General features: G+C 36.3%; 1 protein-coding gene across 2 annotated transcripts in view; it reads right to left on the bottom strand.

Moving 5' to 3' along the window:
* Nucleotides 1–2309: 2309 nt before the first annotated feature.
* usp43a (ubiquitin specific peptidase 43a) overlaps nucleotides 2310–25660 on the bottom strand; it is a 113758-nt gene continuing 90407 nt past the window's right edge. The window contains exons 7-15 of one of the 2 annotated variants that reach the window (XM_079883217.1): nucleotides 22049–22211; nucleotides 18394–18502; nucleotides 14539–14639; nucleotides 10436–10513; nucleotides 10153–10282; nucleotides 7920–8247; nucleotides 7020–7178; nucleotides 5461–5622; nucleotides 2310–5306 (exon numbers count right to left, since the gene is read on the bottom strand). In XM_079883217.1, the coding sequence (XP_079739343.1) occupies nucleotides 4252–5306; nucleotides 5461–5622; nucleotides 7020–7178; nucleotides 7920–8247; nucleotides 10153–10282; nucleotides 10436–10513; nucleotides 14539–14639; nucleotides 18394–18502; nucleotides 22049–22211 (2285 nt within the window). In that variant the 3' untranslated portion in view covers nucleotides 2310–4251. The remainder of the gene's footprint in view (nucleotides 5307–5460; nucleotides 5623–7019; nucleotides 7179–7919; nucleotides 8248–10152; nucleotides 10283–10435; nucleotides 10514–14538; nucleotides 14640–18393; nucleotides 18503–22048; nucleotides 22212–25660) is intronic. The other variant, XM_079883218.1, reaches the window with a different exon arrangement.

The following is a 25660-nucleotide window of genomic DNA, read 5'->3' as shown; positions in this document are numbered from 1 at the left end:
GTTGCATAAAACAAAAAACAACAACAACAAAAAAAAGATTTCAGGGTAAGATTCCTTCATTCATTGTCTTGTCAGCACAAGTGCTTATTATTTTAAGCATAGTGAAAAGTGAGATTACTTTGGAAGCATTGGAGTGGAAGAAAAGAAATGCCCTTGGGGAGCAGACCTTTGTGTCTACACAAATCCTGTTACATGCCATGTAATTGCTGCTTTTTACATAACAGTTTGACATATCCAGAATACAGGGATGATTAGACGTTGACAGAAGAAGACAAAAACCTTTAGTGGGCTTCGTAGACAGATTTCAATAAAGATGAAAAGAGAAAATATGTTTTTACTTGATTTTTTCAATATATTAACTGAATCATCTCTCTTCTGGTGTGATGGCATATAACAACTTTTTGAGAAGTGTAATAAACAAAACAAATGCAATATAAAAGTAGGTTTTTCTTTTGAAATTGACATCCTATGTTAAGGACATCTAGGCAGAAAGAGTTTGAGCATTGACACAAACAAACCATCACTTCATATCTTTGCTTATTCTGGTCAATAAAAACAATTTGTAAACTGCATGATATGTGTAAATTTACAACAATCATTAAACCATATTCTACAGTGCAATTCAAACTTTACTGCATACAGTACCCAGGTTCATTGGAAAAATGTGCCTGACAACTTTCTGCAAAATTACGTTGCTTATTGCGTGTATCACAGCGCTTTCAAAGTGAAAATTGACCCTATTTGCTTTGTTAGTGAAACCGAACCTGACTAGGTTTTATTACGTTGGTTGTTATATATCGGTACCAGTTTGGTAATGAAATGCTTGGTTGGTTTCGCTAAAAGTTTAATGCTTTTTCATGTTTTAAATAGGGCTGTCAAACGATTAATCGCATCCAAAATAAAAGTTTGTTTTTACATAATATGTGTGTGTGTACGGTGTATAATTATTTTCTATATATAAATACACACACATGCGTGTATATATTTAAGAAATATTTGCATGTATATACTGTGTATATATATTTATATTATATATAATTTATATTATATATAAATATTTTATATATAAATAACACATTTCTCTTAAATATATATGCATGTGTGTGTATTTATATATAGAAAATAATTATACTCCATAAACACACAGATATATTATGTAAACACAAACTTTTATTTTGGATGCGATTAATCGCGATTAATCGTTTGACAGCCCTAGTTTTAAAATAACATACCACTTACACTAAACATAACCAAGTGTTAACAAAAGCAAACGTGAGATAAAAAATGCATTTGCAATGCCCTTTAAGCTTGCGTCTACAAATCTTTGAGCGTTTATCGAGTGTCAAGACTTCATGTTTCACAGTTTAGAGCTCAGCATCGCATACTGTGCTGTACCAGGTGAGATACCCAGCAAGTTTACTACGTGAGAAAAGCCGTACATGTGGAGCTGGTCATGTGATGCATTGCAAACAGCAAAATGTATTAGTGTACAAATCATGCACTATGGTAAAAGGGTTTTGGGGTCATAACATAGTATTGTGCAAGTAACTATTCAAAATAAGTCTTTATTAATTGATAATATGCCCTTTTAATCATAATTTGTGTGAAAAGGAATAAAGGTTGGTGTTTTATGGCCACTAGAAAATACAGTGAATTGAATTATTGGCAGGTTTTTAGAGTTTTGCAAAATGGTGGTAGAGGCACATTTTTCCAACAAGCCATATGTTGGAAGAAATTCAGATAGATTGCAAAGAGATAAACAAACAGTATGTTACATTTGAGGAGCTGGGGTATACCATTTCATGCACAATATTCAGAAGGACACTTACAGTTTGGTTCATGTCTTGTTAAAAACACAAATGCATGAATTTGATTCAGAATTCACTCACAATCACACTAAGAGAAAGTAATAAATTTAAATCTTTGATAATGAGTAATGTATTCTAAAATATTATATTTGGCAAGAGGATGAGCTTTGCTGTGTGTATATATTGGTGTTTAATGAGCTGCATTCAGACGATTTAAATGCTGCTAGATAGCGATACACAAGTATGATTGTTAGTTCTGTCTTATTCACCAGGTTAATGGACATACAAACCCAATTAGTCCAAATAGGAAGGAGACAATATGACACATTCTGACTGTTGCTTTAGCATTTAGAGCCAAACACAATCTGTGTCAAGGATGTCTATTCTCTAAGGGCACTTTACTGCTTACACTGAGGCTTTTCTTTATTCCACAGTCATTGGTATTGCTAGAGCTCCACATTATTTGAACACATTAATAATAAAGTAATATTTCCCCCCAAAATGAATAAATCAAATTTTTATTTTTTAAACAAGTTTGCTTCACTAAAAGAGATGTTCAGCAGAATGTTCACACTGCTCATTTCCATACAATGAAAGTCAATGTTAAAAAACAATCAAAATTCAAAGAGCACACTAAAAGTATATTACATGTTGTATAAATTAAAAATTCCAAACCATATGCTAATTTTGTGTGAGGAAAAAGACAACCATACTACCATTACTCACTAATAATCTTCTCCACAGAAAATGTCAAATCTCATTCAGAGAGTGCATATTCATATATGTGTAAGGTCTTAAAGTCTTAGTAAGATGATATTTAATGCTTAGTCTTGTGATCAGAGTTATGTAGTTGGGGGTCAAAAATATAACTGAATGCAATTCAGTGATGATTGAGAGATGTACTATTAGACATTCCTCAAAGGCCCGTTGTATCATTATTGACATACATGCATTTTAAAAAAACATTTTTTAAATAATAATAATTTTGGATAATATCATATGGATAATCAAGTAAATTTAAGTTGCTTCAGTCCAGTAAATCTTACATTTAGTTTATAAAATTAATGAAAGATTTCACAGCAAAAAGACATGTACACAAACTGGTGGACATTTTTACAATTCTAGATACTAAAACTTGCTAAAAAAAGTATGAACTATCAATCAGAGGACATAAGGCATGTAGAAGGTTTTTCAGTTTTGATTTAGTTGATGAACTTGCCTTAGAAATCCATTTATCAAATATAACACAGGATTTATAGGGTTAGTGTTTTTTGTGCGCGGTCATTTTGGAGCTTGGTCACCATTCACCTTTTATGAATGAAAAATAGCACCATGAACATCCTGCCTAACATCTCCTTTTGTGGTCTACTGATGGGTGAAAAAGTAAAATGAGTTTGGAACAACATTGGGGTTAATTTCTGTATAGATATAGATGGTAATGTGTTTACTGGTAGTGTGCTTTTCAGAATTGACACTGTATTACTAAGGTTTTCTGTCTAATACAATGTGTCGTCAACATGCCATCTTTATACATATGACAGAGCATCATCTAAAGCACATATTTTAGGTTTCAGTGTGATATTATACTTAACATTGTATAATATGAATTTGCAAATGTCTTAATGCTGCATTGAAAACAACAACAACAACAAAAAAAAACTTTAAACACTACACTGGAAAATAACTTTCTTAATCAGTATTTTGGTCTTGTTTTGCAGTTAAAATATCTAAATCTTTGAAACAACACAATTTGCCAAGGTGGTAAGAAAGGTATACTTATTTCAGCAAATGTTGTTAATTTACTTATGGTGTTCTGAAGTCATATGACAGTTTACTGAAAAACAAGACGACAACTCTCATTAAGAAAATATATATATTTTTTGCAGTGTAAATGAAACAAAACAAAAAAAAAAAGTAAAAATTTATAAATTTTATATTTTGGTCTGAAAGCACGACTAAATCAGATGGTGCAATAAATTCACTGAAAGTGCAAGAACTGACATCTTTGTTAAATGTCATGAAAACCCATGAGAGGTGAGCAGCAAGTCAGTACAATCTGCAGAATCATAAGAGATGAAACTGAAAAGTTATATATAGCAATTCTTCATATATTACAGCTGATAAATCTATTTTGTGGCACAAGAAAATCTAATCTGAGGCAAATTATTTTTCAATTCAAAAGCACGGTGTAGAGGCCAGTGTGTAATGTACTTCTAGTGGCAAAACACAATCTGAAAAATAGCTCTGGCTCAGAGGCACTTCATATAAGCAGAAACATGTGAACAGAAATATCCACTAGTTCCAAATGTATGTGCAACTTCATAGTTTGTGTGCTGCCAGGTTTTAGTGATCATTTCAAACCTACCTTTCATACCACAATTCTTACTTGGGCTTTTAGGTATTTGCAACACTGTGGTGATATTTGAGTGTAGAGAAGAAAGTCTCAGAAGCTCGATTCAGGCACTGCCTTCTTTCTGCCTAGTGAATTTGTGCTGTACCGTGTGCGTTGCAGAGTGTTCTGAGAGCTCCTGTCCCCGGGCGCGCTCTGCGGCTGGGCCACTGTTGTGCCGTTTCTGTGTAGAGATGCTGTTCTTCTTAAGCCTAGATCCGCCTTGCTTTGAATATTGGAAGAACTTTGTGACCGTTTGATGTCTGACAACCCACGACTCACCTTGCCGTTCGCAAGTTCACCCCCGAGTCTGCTACGACCTTGGTTATTGCTATCGGCTTTACCTTCTGAAGTTCTATTATGTGTCCCATTGGAGATCGAAACTCCAGATGGGCTCTTCACCCCCGCATCACCCATTTTCATAGATTCACTGTCTCGAGACCTCCGAAGTGAGTCCTTCTTCATGAAACCACCTTTGAGAAATGCGAAGACACTATCGTGACGTTTTGTCTCCTGTCCCTTTCTCTGTTTTTCCTCTGGTTGGTCTTGCTCCTCGCCTGGGTTATTCCTCTGTGTGGTTTCACAGCCGCCTGGACCACGGGAACTGGATTGGAGCCCTGCACTAGAGCTCTTTCTGGACTGCGATTGTTCCTGTTTTGATTTTCTGCTGCTCCGTCTAGTCAAAGTCAAAGTCCCATCTTCTCTTGGTCTACTGTTGCTGCTGGATTGTTGGCCTGTGTCTTTCTCTGAGCTACTTCTTGCTTGACCCTGCTGTATTTTAAGATACTCTAGAGGTCCGAGGCTGCTGTGGCTTGAAGATTTGGCTGCAGGTTTTTTCGTATTGTTTTCTTTACTGACTTCTTTATCTGAAGGTCGAGTCATTAGGGCAACAATAGGCTCTTTGGTACATCTTGGCCTCCTCCCAGACTCTAAATACTCCACTAGTTCTGCAGGAGCTGGGCCAGGAGCTGAGGCAGGTTTGTGGCGGTCTTTGTTTCCAAAGGACCATCGCAGTGGGAGCACCCTGGTCTTGGTGGGACTTTTCATGCTCACGCTACGCCCTTGGATTCCTCGCACAAAAGGTCTGGTTTCGAACCCACCTAAAGACACTGACATTTACACAATACTCAGTACATGGTGGAAAACACTTGCCCACAACAAAACAAGTGAAGAACTATGGTGAAATCTCTGTCAAGCAACATCCTTTTACTATTTACATTTCTTATTTACAATGATAAGAACAAACTTGCACGGTACACTCACCTCCTTTCTCGACTGAGGGCTCATTTTGAAAGACGGGAGACTCTGGGGAGTCTGGGATGGTAGAAGGGCATGTTGTGGAAGACCGTGAAACCATACTTCCTCTTTTACTGTCACCATTTAAACGGATGAGCCAGTGGTCTGACATGGAGGAGCTGGTGGAACCTGCACAAGGAGACAATGAAGACTGTTTAGTGGCTGCTAGTCCGTTTCTCCTAGACAAAGACATTAAATATGCTGCCCCTTAATTTTCAATAACTAAAATAATGTCCTGTTTTATTGTTTCCATGACGACCAAGTAATGCATGCCCAGTGGTGGCATCTTAGCCACCAGTCAAATTAACTGAAACCAACTAAAAAATGTCTCAAGTTACAACTGTAAACATGGTTCCCTGAAAAGGGAATGAGACACTGTGTCTGTTTTAAAGATGCAGTGGGAACTCTCCTGCGTGATTATGTCTGAATCACATGTCCAACTAAGTCCAATGTCATTGGCACAACATCAGCCCAAGACATGTGACGGCGTACCATGGAAGCTACGTATAAAGGGTACTCGCAACAACACAGTGTCAGCAATGATTGTGGCAATCAACAAACTGCAAATTAGGGATGTGCCCGAAGCCTAATACTTTATTCGTTAAGGCACGGATAATGGCTTCAGAAATAAATAACAAATTCTACCAAATAACAGAAAAAATAATCGGCAGACTAAGTCACTTCTAATGTTTGCTGGATAACAGATGAGCCAGGAGATAGCACAATATACACAAACCTTAAATCACTAAGCAATAATGAGTTTGTGAAGTGAATGAGTGTAAACTCTATGAATGAAAAGCGTGCAAATCGTGGGACCTGAAGCCACGCTTCAGTCTCTTTCAGAAATCAGAGCTTGGTAAGAGAGTAATATCCACTAAAATACATCATACACATTTTCTACTATTTGATATGTCTATTTAAATTATTTAAACCAAGTATGATATTATACACAATTAGCGCAACACGAACGCAAATCAAATAGCCGTGTTGTCGTATCTGCAGTGCACGTCTCTCAGAAACCAGCTATCTGTCAAATCAACTAAGATACTGAATCATACACATTTTCTTCTTCGTATATGTATATTTTGTACAATATCATAGGCTACATGATATTTCTCTGTCTCACTCTCTCTCGGAGACTGCAAGCTTTGAAGTATTTAGTTTTATTTGTTCAGATTTGTTTTATCTGAATACAGATTTGAATAATTTTGAGATTGTTACAGATACAAATATTGGCTCCGCTGAACACCCCTACTGATTTAACTTGCGCTGAACTACTTTAAGAGAAAGTGACTTGTACAACAGTCAGAAAAACTGGTCCTACATGTCCTCAAAATTTTGTCACTGTCACAACACCAAAAGTATTCTTGTATACCTAATGTATTCAAATGTATACCATTACTGTGTAACCTTCACATTGCAATATTAATAGAAATGTGCTTCCTGTCTAACATTGTGTTTGTTGCATTGGATCAATGTCAGTCAACCTCCATCTGAAACGTGGCCACAAAGGCTCATTCACTGACCTCTGACTGAGCTGTTGGCGGACCAGGGAGGGATGACATTTCTTCTCTGGTAGAACAGGATATATGCCCCTCGTGTGCACAGTTCTTCCTCTGGCACAAGCTCCACGCTGCTGTCGTCATAACTGTACCAATGGCCGTCCACAGAGTTCCTACAATAGGCTGTTTTGCACAGACATTTGCTGAGTGGTGTGTTCACATCTATTGATTTAGACTTCTGTTCATGTTTATTTATTTATGTAGGGTTGACGATTTCATTAGTGGCTCATGCATTGATGAGTTTCTAGGGAACGTTTAACAAAACAAGAAGTGTAAAAGAGATGTAAATGCATTTTGTATTTTGTAGTTGAACTGGTTAGTATCTGAGTAGTCCATAGTAACATGGACATTAACTCCCCCTCCAATTTATAAATATAAATTTATTCATTAAATTTATATGAATAAATGAGGGAAAGTAAAGTAAAAAAATATAATTAATAGAGGTAAACTGATGGAACTATCTATCTATCTATCTATCTATCTATCTATCTATCTATCTATCTATCTATCTATCTATCTATCTATCTATCTATCTATCCACACACGCCTAATTTCATTTTATTCCCAAAATGTTTAAAATGAATATTATACACAATTCATTCATAATTAGAGATTTGAGTTGTGGAAATGACGCAATGTATATTTGAATTACAAGACATTGTTAGTTGACAAAAAACAAAACAAAAAAAACTAGTAAGAGTGTGTCTTTTTAGTTTTATATTACTGAATGAAATCCACAAAGCCAAAATCACATAGAGCTAAAGAAACATCAAAAACATTGTCACAATTATAAAAGAGAAAAATAGTTTTTATAAAGAGAAACAAACCCCACTTCAAGACTATCAGAGACCCCAGCACACTCACCTGTGTAATGGCCTCCATGCATGCCTCCATGGTGGTTGCAGACTGCATAAAGGTCGTAAAGGAAGTCAGTATCCCCATGTTTCCAAGTTGAAGGCCATGGGGCCAGATTCTTCATGCTCTGACTGCGTTTCACCACATGGGGAGTCATATCCAGAGCGCTCACAGGGAAGTGGATGAGGGAAGAGAGCTTGTTTCGCCGTTTGCCCACCTGCCGAAAACGCTTCAGGTGCAGAATGAGGATGTCAGGCAGGGTCCATAAGCTCATCTTCACCATCCCCTGCTGCATCTGCTTGCAGTGAGGGCACTTCCATGCATCATCTGGCGCCAGCTGCAAGACAAAGACAAACATTTGCAATACACAGTCTAAAACTCATTAAGATTCATCACAGGTATATAAATAATATTTTCTTTCTGGGGATTTGTTGAAATGCATGCAGAATGTAGTGCTTCTCCATGGTCAGCTAAACCATGTCATTATCTGAACCTGTTTTGACTCAGTGTGGTGCAGTAAAACATTTATGTCTCAGAAATACACTGTTGTGGCAGACTGGAATGCAGTGAACATGCAGAGAGGAAAAGACAACAACACTGAATATTTACAAAAGCTCTGTAGACCACCAGTAACAAGTTATTTATAACTTCATATTATTTAGCCTATAACAGAAAAAAAGGCATGATTTAATTCCAGCTGGACAGCCATTTCTCACAGGCATTGCAAAACATATAACTGAAGTCCTAAGTGTTGCTTCAGTTATGACATGACACGGTTAGAGGATCGATAATTATTTGTGGAACCAATCATGATGAGGCAACTCTCAGGGGTTCTTGGGTAAGATTTTCAAGTGTTGCTTGCCCAGAACAGGCAGTATATAGAGAAGAATTAATTCAGAGTGACCTTCCAAAGATTATGTGGGATGTGAGAGACAAAGACGGTAGGAGGGAAACTAGCTCCAGTTGCTCCCCAAGTGAGTTTTGTCTTGAATAATCTTGGAATATGCAATAGCAGTCTGTCCTGCTAATCAAAATGTCTAAAGCCTTGAATTTCAAGTATAAATTCTGTAGAGAACATTTTCTACTGCATTAATCTCCGCTAGTGTCAAAAAGTAACATTTTGTATTTAATATTTTGACCATATGAGTGCATATTTTGCTTCTAACCATTTAAATAACCGCATGTTGTCCAACTGAATCAATTCATTGAAATAAATTCTTAGTCTGGACAATTATGACTGTTACATAAAATGAAATCAAAAACTCCAACCATACTAGAAAGTTAATTGATCCTAAAGATCCTAACAGCATAAATGCTCTACTAGAATATGAATTTATATAATTGGTTGCTCTTATGTTAGATTGTAGAGCTCTCAACAATGTACATGTAACCACAGTTTCATTTTCTTTTTTTACTTTTCCTCATGTTCAGTCCATGGTTTTAGAGCTGATTTTTTTCTTCTTTTTTTTTTTCTTCATATACTTGAAAACTTTTTCCCACTTCATATACTTAACATTAGCCTCTGAGACAGCAAATACAGATGATGAGAGAAACAGGGCACTTCAGAGTGTCTGCAGAGGCACTAAACTCATAACTAGACAGGCCTACAATAGAAAATGAAGTTGTCCTAGTTGAAAAGACATTCTGTCATTATTAAGTCATTCTAACCTAAAATTCTGTCATTTATGTGGAACCCAAAAGTTGTTTTTGAAAAATTGTTACACAAACTGAACTGAATAAAAAAGGTATTTGCGTTGTTACAAACAATTTCTATTTCAAATAAATTCTGTTCTTTTGAACTTTCGGTTAATCAAAGAATCCTGAAAGAAATTATCACGGTTTCCAAAATACATGAAGCATCACAACTGTTGTCAACATTGATAATAATAATAATAATAATAATAATAATAATAATAATGTTAGAAATGTTACGTGAGCACCAAATCAGCAAATTAGAATGATTTCTGAAGGATCATGTGACACTGAAGACTGGAATAATGACTGGAAAAATTCATTCTTTGCCATCACAAGACTAAATTACATTTTAAAATATACTAAAACAGTATCATATATTACACACAGTATATTAAACACACACACACACACACACACACACACACACATACATATATATCCATACTGTATCTGTACGTACATCTCCCTGATCTACACATAAATGACACTGGTAAGAAAAGAGTAGAAAAGAGATAAATAAACAGAGTGTGATTGGAGGAAAGAGTACCTGCTCCTCTTTGGTGTAAAGCTGAAAACACTCATCCAGCGTGCAGCTGTGCTGCTGTACATGATTCTGCTGCTGGATTCTCACACTCTCTGCATCCTCAACAACTTCCTCTTGAATGTTGCCAAAGAGACTGAAACAGAAATGAAACACACAAGAATTCTGACTTTCAAATAATAGGCCTATTACTGAGAAGACTCTTACTAATACCGGGAAAATGACACAATGGTTTTAAATGAAATGAATGTGTTAAATAAGAAGAAATATGCGGCAGCATGTATCTCACCATTCTTTGATTCTGTTCTCCCATTCAATCACGAGCTTCACATGCAGAAGACCACCAGGGCCGCAGAACTTCAGGGCCCTGTGACAAAAGACATGATTCAAATTGTGAGTTCGGTATTCAGCCACTAGGTGGCAGACTATAATCAGTGTTGTTAAATTCATAGACTGAATTAGCATTTGACAGTAAGACAATCACAGTCAATTTATAACTTAAAACCGTTTAGAGTGAGAAAGTTATTTTGGTAACACTTTACAATAAGGTTCATTAGTTAAAATTAGTTAATGTATTAACTAATATGAACTAACAATGAGCAATACATTTACTACAGTATTTATTAATCTTTGTTAATGTTAGTTAATAAAAATACAGCTGTTAATTTGTTCATGTTAGTTCACGGTGCAATACAACCTTTGATTTTAATAATGTATTAGTAAATGTTAAAATTAATATGACATAAGATGAATTAATGCTGTAGAAGTATTGTTCATTCTTAGCTAATGTTAACCAATTAACCTTATTGTAAAGTGTTACCGTTATTTTTTATACTTTTTTCAGCAAGGACTGCTGAAGGTGATCAAAGGTGACAGTAAATACATTTATAAAAGATTTCCATTTTATATAAATGCTGTTCTTTTGAACTTTCTATTCATCAAATAATCCTGAGAACATTCAGCATTGGAAATAATAAATGTTTCTTGAACAGCAAATCAGCATGTTAGAATGATTTCTGAAGGATCATGTGACACTGAAGATTGGAGTAATGATGCTGAAAATTCAGCTTTGTCATCGCAGGAATAAATTACATTTGAAAATATAGTAAAACAGTTATTTTAAAATATAATAATATTTCAGAATATAATGGTTTTACTGTATTTTGATTCAATAAATGCTGCCTTAGTGAGCATAAGAGAACAAAACAAACAAAACATCTTACTGACCCCAAACTTTTGACCTTAATGATAGTATAATATATACAATAACTATGGCTTTTTGCCTTTGATTGTACAGTAAAGGAGGGAGGGTAAAAAAACTACCAAGACTGGAGGTATGACTGAATTATGACCACATTCAACTATGTCATGACTAGACTCAACTGTGATGATTATATTGTGCCGCTGTGATACGGCTCTTAATTTGTTTTTCTAATAAGAACATATATTTGAACTTGTTTCATCATTACAAAACAAAGACAAAAGCATGAGAATAATATAGAGGGAGAGAGAAAAGGAAAATGTCCAGAAAATAAAGTAGTCACAGAACAATGGCCAGCTTCATTTATCCTTTAAAATTGAAAGTCTAATATTCATGGTAATTACCAGGATTCATCTGTAGTTCTCACTATCATTATAGGTCCTCAGACTGAAAAAAATAGCCTATGCACACGTCAATAATCACCTGGCTAAATAACCAAGAGAGAAAAAAAAAAACAGCATTTACAGCCTCGGCCCTCACTGTTCACCCGCTGCAATTCTGCAAACAATCGATCAAATATGACAGAGGGAAAAACTGCGGCAGAAAGGAGTGTGAGGTAATTTGAAGATGTGACTGGAGCATGGCTGAGTTTTACTGAGAGCTGGGCTAAAGCCAGATTAATTCTGACGCGCAGTCCGTCTGCGTTAATTGCGATTGTTTCTGAGAGGATTTAAAAGCAGGGAACAATAATTCAGAGACGTGAGGGGAATTCACTTGGATTCATCAACTCTGGCCTATTGAGAAGAAAGCTCCACACACACGCAGGAGTTTTCTTATCTTACACTTAAACTTATCTCGTCTTACACTAACAATTTACCTCATCTCAAACTGAACTTTGGGGATCTAAAACACACACACACACACACACACACACACACACACACACACACACACACACACACACACACACACACACACACACACACACACACACACACACACACACACACACACACACACACACACACACACACACACACACACACACACACACACACACACACACACACACACACACACACACACACACACACACACACACACACACACACACACACACACACACACACACACACACACCTTTGTCTCTGTAGTTACACTAAAACTTTGGGTTACACTTTATTTGACAGTACGTGTACTTAACAGTGTACTTGTCCAAGAAAGTACTGGTAATATAAGGTAACTACATGGGTTAAGGTTAGGTTTAGGGTTAGTACCTATAGTTATAACCCAGTAACTGTAACTACTATAATTAGTATATGTACATGTGAAACAGGACTGTAAAATAAAGTGCTGCCAAGCTTTTTATTGTTTATTGTTTGATGATAAATATTTGTGGCAACCATATGCTTCCTGTCATTACTTGGAAAATGTGGTCGTCTTAACTCAATCTTGCTTGTGAAACCTCTAGATAGATGAATTAATATATCTTCAGCAATGGCTGACAAACGTAATTAGTTGCACAGTTAAACACTGCAGTCTTTCAGCACACAAGGGCTGCAGCTGGCGTCAGAGAACAGCAGGTAACCACATGAGAAATGGAACGTCTCTGCTATCATCTGAACATCATAATTACAAATAAACAACCTATTTATACAGTGACAGACATAAATGAGAGTAAACAATGACGCTCTGGTGAGAAAATATGATCAAACACTTCTGCAACATGTTAAAAACCTTCACATCTCCAAACCTTACAAAAATGTACTGTTCTAGTCTGGTGTAGTGATGCTGTCAGATGGTAATAACAAGGTACTTTGATATATACCATGGTAATGAATGATGACCATATTTATATATATTTATATGGTACTTCCGAGGTACTTAAAAAAAACTGTAGTATGCAGCGTTGGGGAGTAATGAGTTACAAAAATGTAATTCAGAAATAAAAACATTCTTATTTTTCATGCGTCACTATCTATCCTAGATATCATCTATCATCTATCCCTGTCAAATCTTCACGCACAGACAAACGTATACATTACCGTCAAACCCAGTATTAGGTTGTGGTTTCATACATAATCTGCTCTAAAGATTATAATTCTATTCTACTGAACTCTCATATAAAAACTTTTAACTTTTAGGTAAAACACATTTACAAATAAAAAATCATAATTCTGTTATATTCACTTCAGAGAAAGGAAAATAGCCCAGAATAGCAGGCAGAGGAGCGAATGAGGCTGCAGTCACGACTGTGGAACTGAGTTTTAAGCTGTTTAAATTGAGAAATGGATCATTGGCTTTTGAGACTCGTGTGCGTTACACCTACAGCACTGTGAGGATGAGCTCTTCATGGTTTAGCTTGTTGGGTTTGTCTCTCAAGAGCCTCACAAACATGATGCAGAGAAGAGGAAACAATTAGTCCAAACTAGGTTACAATACTGTGATGTGGGTGTTTGGAGACCAATTAAAAAGTTTAAAGCAGCTGGAGATATTAACTTTTAGCAGCACTGCACTGATAAGCACTCAGGGTGTATAGAACACATAGTTTGGGGTCAGAAAGATAAAAAAAAGAATACTTTTATTCTGCAAGGATGTGTAACGCTGCATGAAGGTGTAAAGGCGAAGACATGCAACGGTATTTTATTTAAATAAACAAAAAGATAATCCAAGAAGACAATGATAATGATGATCATAATCCAATGGAGAAACTGGCAACAAAGCATCTTAGTCAAACTAAGACAATAACCGACAACTCAAGACTAAAACACTGGGAATACAAGAGTTACGAATGAACTAAACAAGAAACAGGTGAAGAACATAATCAGTAACTATGGTAACAAACAAGTGTGTACTAGTAACCTAGGAACTGAGGAAACAGAAACAAACACAGGAACAAAAGGAATGAAGAGAAGATCAAAATAAGAGTCTCAAAACTGAACCAGACGTGACAGGATAAGAAATTGGACGATAAATTGATCAGTGACAAGACTTTTACATAGCTCCAAAAAAAAAAGAAAAAAAAAAGCTGTTCTTTTGAACTTTCTATTCATCAAAGAATCTGAAAAAAATGATCACGGTTTCCACAAAAATATTATGTTTGACCAAACACATTCTGCCTTGGTGAGCAAAAAACTTCTTTCAAAAACATAAAATAACATTTGTTCTTCAGGTGGGGAATGTGGGCTCACCTGTCCACAGTTGGGTGGCACAGAGGTCTGCTATCGTAGGGAGACAGGTAACTGCAGGAAGCCGACCCACCCACCACACGCATCTTAAACAGTTCAGTAGTCTGTGGAAGGCAAAATACAGCTTTTTAGCACAAATGTAACAATTCTATTCTTTATTCTCTATCTCTATTCTCTAACTATTCTCCTAAGTTTCTCCTACAATCTCCTGAGAGTTATGGATTCAGAATAAAGTCTGTTTACTCCCTGTTGTTTACTCCTCATCCCATTCATGCACACTGAACACCAACCTGCTGCACACGATTGTCAAAACATTTGGTAACTAAACAGAATTTCCTTAAGTTCAGTGACAACATGTTACAATGTTTACACGGTACAACTGGTAGCCTAATGTTTTTATTAGTGCTTGACTCAAATTTCAGGATATCAATCCATTCGCTTGTGATTCAATATCGATTCATTTGGATAAATATCAAGTACAGAAGCTACATGTTAATTTTTGTCTAGGAAAAATCTCTCAACTAATGCTGTAAACATACAGGGAGCCCTGTCAGCTGGTATTCTTATTAAAGGTTCAAATTAACAACTCAAATTAATATAATGCGGGTTTTTTTAAATAATAACATTATACTATAATATGTAATAGGCCTATAGTGTATATATTTAGCAAAATACTCTATAGTAATTTTTTTCTTGCTAACTAAGGTAAATGTATGGAAGCTTGCTTCCGCCACAGAATAAAGCAATTTAAAAGATAATTGCAAGATATAAACTCACAATTGTTTATATCTCACAATTCTGACTTTATAACACATAATTGCGACTTTATATCATGCAATTGCGAGATAAAAAGTCGCAATTACCTTTTTTATTTTTTATTCTGTGGTGGAAACAAGTTTCCATATAAATGTAACGTGACATTGTTTACAAGCTGTTTAATTGACGTCTATCCACTGTTGAAACACGGACGCAGCGATTACAGGAGACATGATTCATTTCAGTAAGTTATACTATACCTTTCAACATACCTTCTGATGCTCATATATATGTTTAATTACTATTAACTAGTAAGAGATGATTGGTTCAAGAGGCGCTTGACCTGAGGCGCTACAGCGATCTGTCACGCGCCACATTAAAGAGCGCCAAAAAGGTATTTATTATTTTAATTTTGGAATACAATTGACAGAATTTAAAAGCTGAGACTTTGATTCATATCAAAAGTAACCTGCTCTGTCTTGTCTGTCTGTGTCCTCTTTGCTCCGCCATTTTTCACTGCGTGAGAAAATGGATGTGTGGCGTGAGAGCAGTGTTATCTGAGTGAGTCTCACTCTGAATGCGTGACAGTTGGTAGCCCCGAGGGACTTAAGAGAAAAAAATCTTACCAATCCAATCTTTTCAATAGTAGTGTACATAGATCAGAACTTTATCTGATGTTAAATTAGGAGTGAACATTTCCCTTCAGAATCTGGTGTGACCTTGAGTGACAATAACCGCAATCAAACGTTTTCGGTAATTGGGGATCAGGCCTCTGCGTGTTAAGGGCCGTTGTCTTATTGTCTTTCTGCTGAACTGTAGTTCAAGAACTGACACCCTTTAGAAAACGCAGGATTCTTCGTTCCATCAATAAATGTTAAGCCTTGTCCAGAGGCAGTAAATTAGCCCCAAACAATAATAATAATGCCACCACCGTGCTTTACAGTTGGGATTATTATCATTTTATTGAATGCAGTATTTTGGTTTTCCCCAAATGTAATGCTTCTCATTTAAACCAAAAGTTATATTTAGGACTCATCTGTCCACCAGACATTCTTCCAATAGTCTTCTGGCTCACGGTCTCTGGCAAACATTAGACGGGTAGCAATATTCTTCTTGGAGAGTGTTTGCTCGATGGTGGACTCATAAACACTAATCTTAAATAATGTAAGAGAGGCCACAGGTCCTTTAGATGTTACTATGGGGTTCTTTCTAGAATAAAAGATGTATTTCTCCTGGAGTGATATTTATTAGACAACCACTCCTATGTAAAGTAACGTTGTAGCTTCTTCAACTTGTATATGTTAATAGCAAGTACTGTAATCTGATAGGTGGAAAATAGTTTTGCAAACTTTTCCAGCCTGGGAAGCATCAATAATGATTTTTTAGGAAGTTGACCAAGGCATGGCAAACTTCCACAAACCTGTGTGATAAGGGCAAGACATAAAGGGAGAGTTAACCTTAAAATGAAGCAAGTACGGTTGAGCTGCCATTGACCCAATTTGATGTTTTCTATGTATGTGCGCTGATCAATGTTTATATGTGAATAAAAGCCTGAATTAAATCTGTTCAATTTATAACACAATCGTGTTTCTTCAGAAGACTTGGATTAAACAGCTTGATTCGTATTATTTGTACCATCTCTCTATTAACTTTTTGAAGACTGAATTGAGGGAAAGTTTCATTAAAAATATCTTCATTTGTGTTTTGAAGATGAAGTCTTATGGGTTTGGAACAACATGAGACTGAGAAAATGACAGAAATATATTTTTTTTTTGGGTGAACTAACTCTTTTCAACTCCAGGTTTACCTTTGTTCAGTTGACCAGGGCCAATGTTATCCCATTAATTACCTTATTCCAATGACCTTTTTCAAATATCTGATAATCCTAAAGGTTCACATACAAGTATATACTGTAAGTGACAACATTTCATTTTCATGACAACAGGATTTAGAATAAGATATGATCCTTTTGAAGATCAAATGTTTACAGCAATATGGAAAATTCTTAATTCACAAACTTTCTGGCATCACTGAAAATAATAATGAATTTCTCTTGATAATATACATTTTTTTGAGTGAACTAATGCATTAAAAGAGGATGGAAAAATGGCATTTGTTTATTCTTTTCTCTGGGAATGACAGTAGCATAGTGGAACTGAGGAAGAGAGGAACATCAGGATTTTAAGCATAAATAGAACAAAATGGAGCTGCACTCAAGCGCACAGAGTGATAAATTAAAGATTTAATGGGAACCAATGAACAGATGAAAACGGCAGCAGTCTTTTGTTTGAGGAGGTGAGTTTATATTGGTCCTTTAATTTATTATCCCGAGAAGACGTTAAAACAATACAACTCTGCTCTGCAGTACTGGCCAATTTGTTGTACTGAAGCACTTAGAACACAATGTAAGATCTCTTGTGTCTTTCTATCTCATTAATTTTCTGAAACATGTTCTAAAAGACTCCTAAACAATCTAATGGGTCTAATACTGTAAGAACAAATAATTGTAATGAACAAGACTGGTGTTACAAAACAGTGGCATCTATGGCATTTAAATGATATGACTGAAGCTGTAAGTTAAATATACTATAGTAATTCAAAATATATTTTGAATTTTAATTCAAGATTATTCACTGACTTTATGACAAACTTCATGAATGTTAAACAAGAATCTCTTTTTTGGGAAAACGGATACAACAGTGAGGGCAGCACAGTGTTGGCACATGACCATTTATGGTCACATTCCTGCATATTTAAACTTATAAGGAAATAACATAGCGCTTCAGGATGTATCTAAAAGGTAATGACCGATGAATAATAATTAACACATTTGTTCATATTCAGTCAGTAAGTCCAACAGGTGTGTACTGTACACATGACCATTTCTCTTTCTCCTCATCTCCTATATTCAACTAATTGGTCTGTGATTATCCTTCCCTCATCTGAACATTTAAGCTTGCAGGGAGAGCGGTGTCATAATTATCGAGAGGCTTCTGTCATAATAAAGAAATTCAATATCCCATAATTAGCTAGCTCTAACCACAGAACATGGCGCTAACATCAAAACCTGAGAGTAGTAATCCATGATCAGCTCACACTCACCTTTACGATCGTATTTTTTTGAAATAAGTAAAGCTTATTGCAGACACTCTGTCGCAAATGATCCCAAGAAAGAGTCCTTTCTACTCTCATCAGGAACGGAGGCCCAAACCTGGAGAAAGAAAGCAAGTCAAAATGAGTGATAGCACAATTTTGTGTAGACCTACAGTAAGACTTATTTATTTTTCCCTGCATCACTACTCTAAGGCCCCATCCACACTACTGCGTTTTAGTTTAGAAACGGAGAATTAAAACGAATACGATCTCCATCCACACCAGCGTTTTAGCTGCGTATTAGAATTGATCTCCGTCCACATTAAAACGACTGAAAACGCGGATCACGTGACCATTCACCAACACTGGGTATACGCGTGCCGGTGTAAACACAACTTAATTGATAAAATTATCCCACCATGCGCTGGTTCTTCCCGGGTTAACCCAAAACCGACGCTCCATGTACGGTCGATACCGCCGCTGCACGCGGGAATTGTCACAGATCGCTCGAATAATAGCTTGTCTCCGGCGCATGTAGGCAGTTATAGCATTGTAAAATGCAGAATTTACTTGCACAACAGCTGCTAGCAAAGATATACGCCATGACTGATGACACCCAATCATAGAGCCGAGCGTGAGCCTCTACTACGTCATCATTTCTAAAGTCCTCCGTTTTGACCCGTCCAGACTAAAACGCCCTCTGGAGATTCAAAACGAAAAACGGGTCGGCAGCGTTTCTAAACTTCTCCGTTTTTGCCGTTTTAGTGTGGACGGGAGGTGCAAACGTAGCAAAAGGTCTCCGTTTTTAAACGAAAACACAGTAGTGTGGACGGGGCCTAAGATGATCTGACTATATAAATATGCACTTTCTCAATCCGGTAAGCTCTAATCTGATTGGTTGACATTACAATAGTAAAGATGTCATGTTATACCTGTTTAAGACTCTTATTCTGAAAGATATTTCTGTTGCATTGCTTCGGTTTTCTCTTCCTGTGTTTGAGTTTGTTTCCATAGTTACCAATTATGGTTTTCATGATTTCTGATTATGTTCACCTGTGTCTTGTTTAGTTCCTCATTTACCCCTGTATATAGCTATCTAGTTTATCAGTTATTGCCTTGGTTAAACTAAACTGTCATCTCCGCAATTTGGATTATCTTCTTGTTTGAAATAAACTACTGCTGCAATATATCCTTGCCTCACTCTTCCCTCCCTGAACATTACAAAGGCAACACCGCATTTATTAAGTCATGATTGCTTGTTGAGGATGAAATAATCACTGGATTTGCCAGAGTTTGCCAGGTTAGCAACATCAAATCTTTGAAAGATATTCAGAGTTTAGTTTGAAGCAATTTATTAAGCATTAAGTTAACTAGATAGTCCGTAGAACCTGAGTCTATAAAATATTTCCATTATTTTTCCAAGTGTTTCTGTATAAACATTGGTAGAGATTGCTGTGCCCTCTTGCTTACTGTGGTCTCTTGCTTTATACTGTATGTCGTTCAGACCATTACTTCCTGTCGAAATGGACAGTTATTGGCCAGAATAAGCTGCAGTGTGGTTTGTCGTTTAGTCTGGCTAGCCAAACTGCTGCACCACACACAAAAAATAAGATTTCCCAAGAACTAAAATAGTCACTTCCCCAGTAATCAGATATTACAGGTAGTCCTGCTCCTAAGTGACATTAGTTGAGTCAAGCAAACTTGTCTCTGCACATTAAGTTAGGACAGGATCAAATTAACATTGCAAAAGTTACACAATTCACCTCTCACATAGAAAATATGAACTTACTTTTTGATATAACCCTTATATTTTGTTGCAATTGTTGAACCAGAAAGGCAACTTCACTATCAAATGTGGGCCAGAGGCTTGGAGGCATCTGCCATTAAGGTGCATCTCTCTCTCTCTCTCTCTCTCTCTCTCTCTCTCTCTCTCTCTCTCTCTCTCTCTCTCTCTCTCTAAAATGTCATCCTGGCATTTGTAGGTGTTCCAGGGGAATACCTGTCATCTGTTTCCACCCATTGCCCTGTGTCCACGGGTGAGGGAGCGATACTTTGATTGACAGCTGGAGGTTAGGGACAAAGACTGCCAGATGCAGCACTCCCCAGAGTGCACTCCTACAGCGCATCTGTAGTTGGAGCATGTAAGACGATTCCTGCGCTGCAGTTTACTTCCTTGGATTATTGATTCTGACAGCGCTGACTGATCTGACTTGTATGAATTAATGTCCTTGTGAATCTAGAAATGTCTCTTGTACCAGTAGGTCTAAAATTAATTTCCAATGAATCACTCGACTCGCACGTTTGGGATATTGGATCTTTAAAATGATAAATATATACATGGATTTTAAATGGTCTTTTAATCACATGATAATATTTCTGCAGGAACAAACAACTATAGCAAATGACTGAATGCTGCAGCCTTACACCCATCCGCTTCACATTTTGTTATTGCAAACACTTAATGAATGAATTACATTTTCTTAACAAAATTAATGTATATCTTTAAATTTCTAAAACAGTAAAATCTAATGTTACATATAAAACTAAAAATAGGCCCACAACATTAAAGATCCAGTGGTATATTAAAACGTGGGCATGGTGTACTTTTTATCCCTGTTTGCACCAAAAAAGTTTTTTTTAAAGAAAGTTTCATCTGACCACAGAAACCAGTCCCGTTTGAAGTTCTAGTCGGTTCTGACAACTGAATATGCTGGAGTTTGTTTTTGGATGAGTGAGGAGGATTTTTCTTGAAACCCTCCCAAACAACATGTGGTGATGTAGGGGTTGTTTTTTTAGGCTTTCCGACCCCAAGACTCAACTAATCTCTGCAATTCTCCATCTGTGATTCTTGGAGAGTCTTTGGCCACTCAAACTTTCCTCCTCACCGTGCATTAAGACAACACGTCTATACACCTTCCAGGCAGATTCATAACATCTTTAGTTGATTGGAACTTCTTAATTATTGCCCTGATGGTGGAAATGGGGATTTTCAATTCTTTAGCTATTTTCTTACAGCCACTTTCTTTTTCGTATTGCTCAACAATCTTTTGATGCACATCAGAACTATATTCTTTGGTTTTACTCATTGTGATGAATGATTAAGGGAATTTGGCCTTTGTTTTTCCTCATATTTAAACTCCTGTGAAACACGAAGCCATAGCTAAACAATTTCATGTTCCTAGTCACCCTGGTGTGCTAAAAAAAAAAAGAAGTAAATATTAACGGAAATATACTTCAGAGATATTTTACTCATAAAAAATTCTAGAGGTGCCAATAACTGTGGCCAACGTGTTTTGGAGAAAAACATTTATTTCATAATGCAATTTCCCCCCCACTTTCAATATTTTTTTGCTTCAATAAAAGGTTAGATTTTTTTATAATTTTGTTTGAACGAAAGATCAAAAGGATAAACAAAGCAGATTTATTTTTTACAGCCATCATTGACCATATTTGCCAGGGGTGCCGTTAATTAATTCTGACCACAACTGTAAATTATAAACATTTAAGCTCCATTTAACTATCCATCAAAGGGGTTAGAACATTCAAATTTCAGGGAGGTTTTCAAGCAAACAATTTGGGGTTCAGTTGGCAAAAAGGTTGGGAAACCCTTAAAGGGGTCCTTCTGTAATATTAGGTTTAAGATAGTGAAGTAGTGCTTAGTCACCTTGTAGCTTCTTGGCCAGATCCAGCAACATTGCAGAGTAACAGGAGGATCTTTGAAGAACCACCCTGATTCAAGAATTCTGATGATAACGTCCCTGAGGGTGGTAACCTGTGACCTTTGGGCTCTGTGGTGTATGGGGACGAAGGGAGGGAGTGATGGATCCCTACGAAAGATAAAAAGAAACAAGCATCTTATTAAACATCAAAAGTGTTGCAAAATAATAGTGTGTAATTATAAATCAGTTCAGAGATAAAATGAGAACTTTGTACGTAGTGCCATCAAAACTTAAAAGAAAAAGAAAGGTCAGTATGTTTCATACATTTACAGTGAGTTAAAGGGGTATTTATCCAACAATTCCATTATTTTTAAATTATAGGTAATGGGTATTTTTTAAGTAATGGGTGTGTTTTGGGATTTGCGTGCGTTAAACCAATCAAAGTCTCATCTCCCATTCCCTTTAAATGCCAGTTGCGCTCGCGCCATGGCAGATTCGTTATTTACATGACGGAATTTGATAGTGGAAAGACCGAACGTGTCTCCAGAGCGCAAATGGAACTGCTCGTGCGCGAGGTAAAAGTGCGCAAGCAGACCATCTATGGGACAAGCCGGATTCCACCATATCTTTATGTACACAATAATAATCTTTTACATTGTAATCCTTTTATTTGAAATATTTGGCATGTTTTTGTGCTGCTGTGTGTTTAATAAGCAGAGTGTATGCGCGTTGTGGACCCGCCTATAGGCGCACATTCCTAACGCGCTCTTTAAATAAAAAAATAAAATAATATTGCGCCATTGACTTTAGACCAGGTTTCGGTTGGTCAATGGCGCAATTTATTTCTGTTGCCTCAAAATAGCAACGTGCCAAAAATGCGCCAGAACACACCTCGTTTTCAGACTAGCACGCCCATGGGCGCAAATGCGTTTGATATTTAAACAAATTGGCGCAGGACGTGAAAATGATAACTGCGTCGGATTGTAACTAGCAAAAAACACTTGCATCGAATTGGCGTTGAATTGCGCCGGGTGTGAGATAGGACCCTGAATATGTAAACGTAGAGTAGGCGGTCAATATATGCTCTTGGTGATCAATATATGATATTATGATATATATGATATATGACTTCCCAATGACCCATTTTGCGGCTCAATTTTTTGGAATGGAAAGTGTGATTGTTATATAGTGTGTTCTATAGTGTGTTAGTAAGATCTCTTACTTGTGTTTTCTATATGTTGTATCTTGTGTATCAGTATGAGTAGACATGTATGATACATGTATCATTTTATTCCTGCATCGATCTTGTAACTACCCTTTGGTTTCCTTGGTGACTGATGGCATGCTCTGATCTTTCACTTCAATCGGAAGTGGATGTTTGATCCTGAATTATGATTAAAAGGTAACAATGCAGTACAAAACACACACACACACACACACACACACACACACACACACACACACACACACGGTTTATGGAGACTCTCCATAGGCGTAATGGTTTTTAATACTGTACCAACTGTATATTCTATCCCCTAACACTAACCGTACACCTAAACCTACCCATCACAGAAAAACTTGCGCATTTTTTGAATTTCAAAAATACACTATCTTTTTGAGCCATTTTGTTAATGAGGACACAGGAAGTTTCCTCGCAAACCATGTTTGCGCAGTAATACCTTTGCTGATCTCTATCTACATACAGTAGAATCTTAGAGTAACTTTATTTATAACTTTATAAATAAACTGTATTTATTGTGGGTTTTGGTTTTGTTTTTTGCTTTAAAAATCTCATTGATCTCTATGTCATTTTCTCTTATGTTACTTTTCTCATTAAGTCATCTAAAATGACAGTTCATTTATCTTTCTATAAATGTGATTGATTCATTTTGAATGGGAAAACCAATGCAAATTTTATCATGGCAAACCTTTGGTGTTACTTAATTTTTTTAAAGAAGTATCTTGTGCACACCAAGGTTCCATTAATAAAATACAGTAAAACATTAATATTGTAATTTAAAATAACCGTTTTCTATTGTACTAGATTTTAATGTGTAATTTATTCTTGCTATGAAAAAAAAAAAAAAAGAAAGAAATTAACATCATTATTCCAGTCTTCAGTGTCACATGATCCTTGAGAAATCATTTTAATATGCTGATTTGGTGCTCAATAACATACTGAATAAAAAGTTTAAAAGAAATTTCAGAATTTTTTACCATTTCAAGTTAATTTGAAATAGTAAAGACTGGCATTGTTACAAAAATCCTGTCCCTTTTGATCAATTGGTAAACCGTTAGTTTAGGGGCCAATTCTCACTATTAACTAGTTTCTTATTAGCATGCATATTACTAGGATATTGGCTGTTTATTAGTACTTATAAAGCAGATATTAATGCCTTATATTCTGCATGACCATATTCTACATCCCTTAATCCTACCCAATACCTAATCTTAACATCTTACTAACTATTAATAAGCAGAAATTAGGAGTTTATTAAGGCAAAAGATAGTTAATAGTTAGTTAATAATGAGAATTGGACTCTAAACTAAAACCAGATCAGTTTCATGCATCCTTGCTGAAAAAAAAAAAGAATCATACTGCTCCTTAACTTTTGAATGGTAATATATATTCAAGGTCGCAAAACACTAAATAACACAAACACTAAATAGCAGATTTTTTTGTCATTTGCCTTTCATTTCATGTAATATATCTGACAGAACTCTGTGCTTGTAGACTGTTCCTAGACATTATTCGACATATAATATGAATACAGTTACACTGACGAATACTTGACACCATCAAAATAAGTCCTGGATAAATATTGGTTCTCTTTAGCAATCCAATGAGAAAAGTAGCAAGTGCTTATGTACAATATCTTCTTTTCATGGCAGGATGGAAGTGTTTCTATCTCACTCTCTGATTCGCTCTCTATCGCACACTCACAGCAGGCCTTACTCGTCAGTGTCTCATTTGAGGGCCAGCTGGAGCAGATTGAAGAGGGGAACTGTGAGCTTGTGAGAGCCATAATTAAACTTGGCCCTCACTGACACACACATACATTTCACACTTTCACAGACGCAAACACACTAAGACCAACCCACAGTTTGAATGCCTTTGCAGAACAATGCAGTCCTTTTTGGATATTGACAGAATTCTTCTGTTCAGCCATGATTTTATTTTAAGGTCAAAGGAGGAGCCAATAGAGGCTCTTAACAGTGCTGGTTAGTTGTAGGTTGTTCGTTGTTAGCTGTAACTGATTATATGTAATCTGGATTACGAAATCAGATTCCATGTCGGGTAACGGTCATATAGTCACACTTTTTTGTGTTTTATTTTTGTGTTATAGTGTTTTATTAGGGGTTCAAGCACGAAGTGCTGAAACCCTATTGTAATTGTAAGGATTTTTAGGGGTTCAAGCACGAAGTGCTGAAACCCTATTGTAATTGTCCTGATTTTTAGGGGTTCAAGCATGAAATGCTGAAACCCTATTGTAATTGTAAGGATTCGTAAAACGCACCGTGCAGGCCAAACCGTAAGGCCTAGAGACGTGAAACCTGGCCAGATGGTAGGCCTCAATTTGGGGACAACCTATCAGAGTATGACCCCGAATGGCCCA

The sequence above is a fragment of the Squalius cephalus genome, assembly GCF_949319135.1.
Source record: "Squalius cephalus genome assembly, chromosome: 10".
In the NCBI taxonomy this organism is placed as follows: Eukaryota; Metazoa; Chordata; class Actinopteri; order Cypriniformes; family Leuciscidae; genus Squalius; species Squalius cephalus.
The sequence above is the reverse complement of the archived record's forward strand: the minus strand, read 5'-3'. Positions and strand labels throughout refer to the sequence as shown.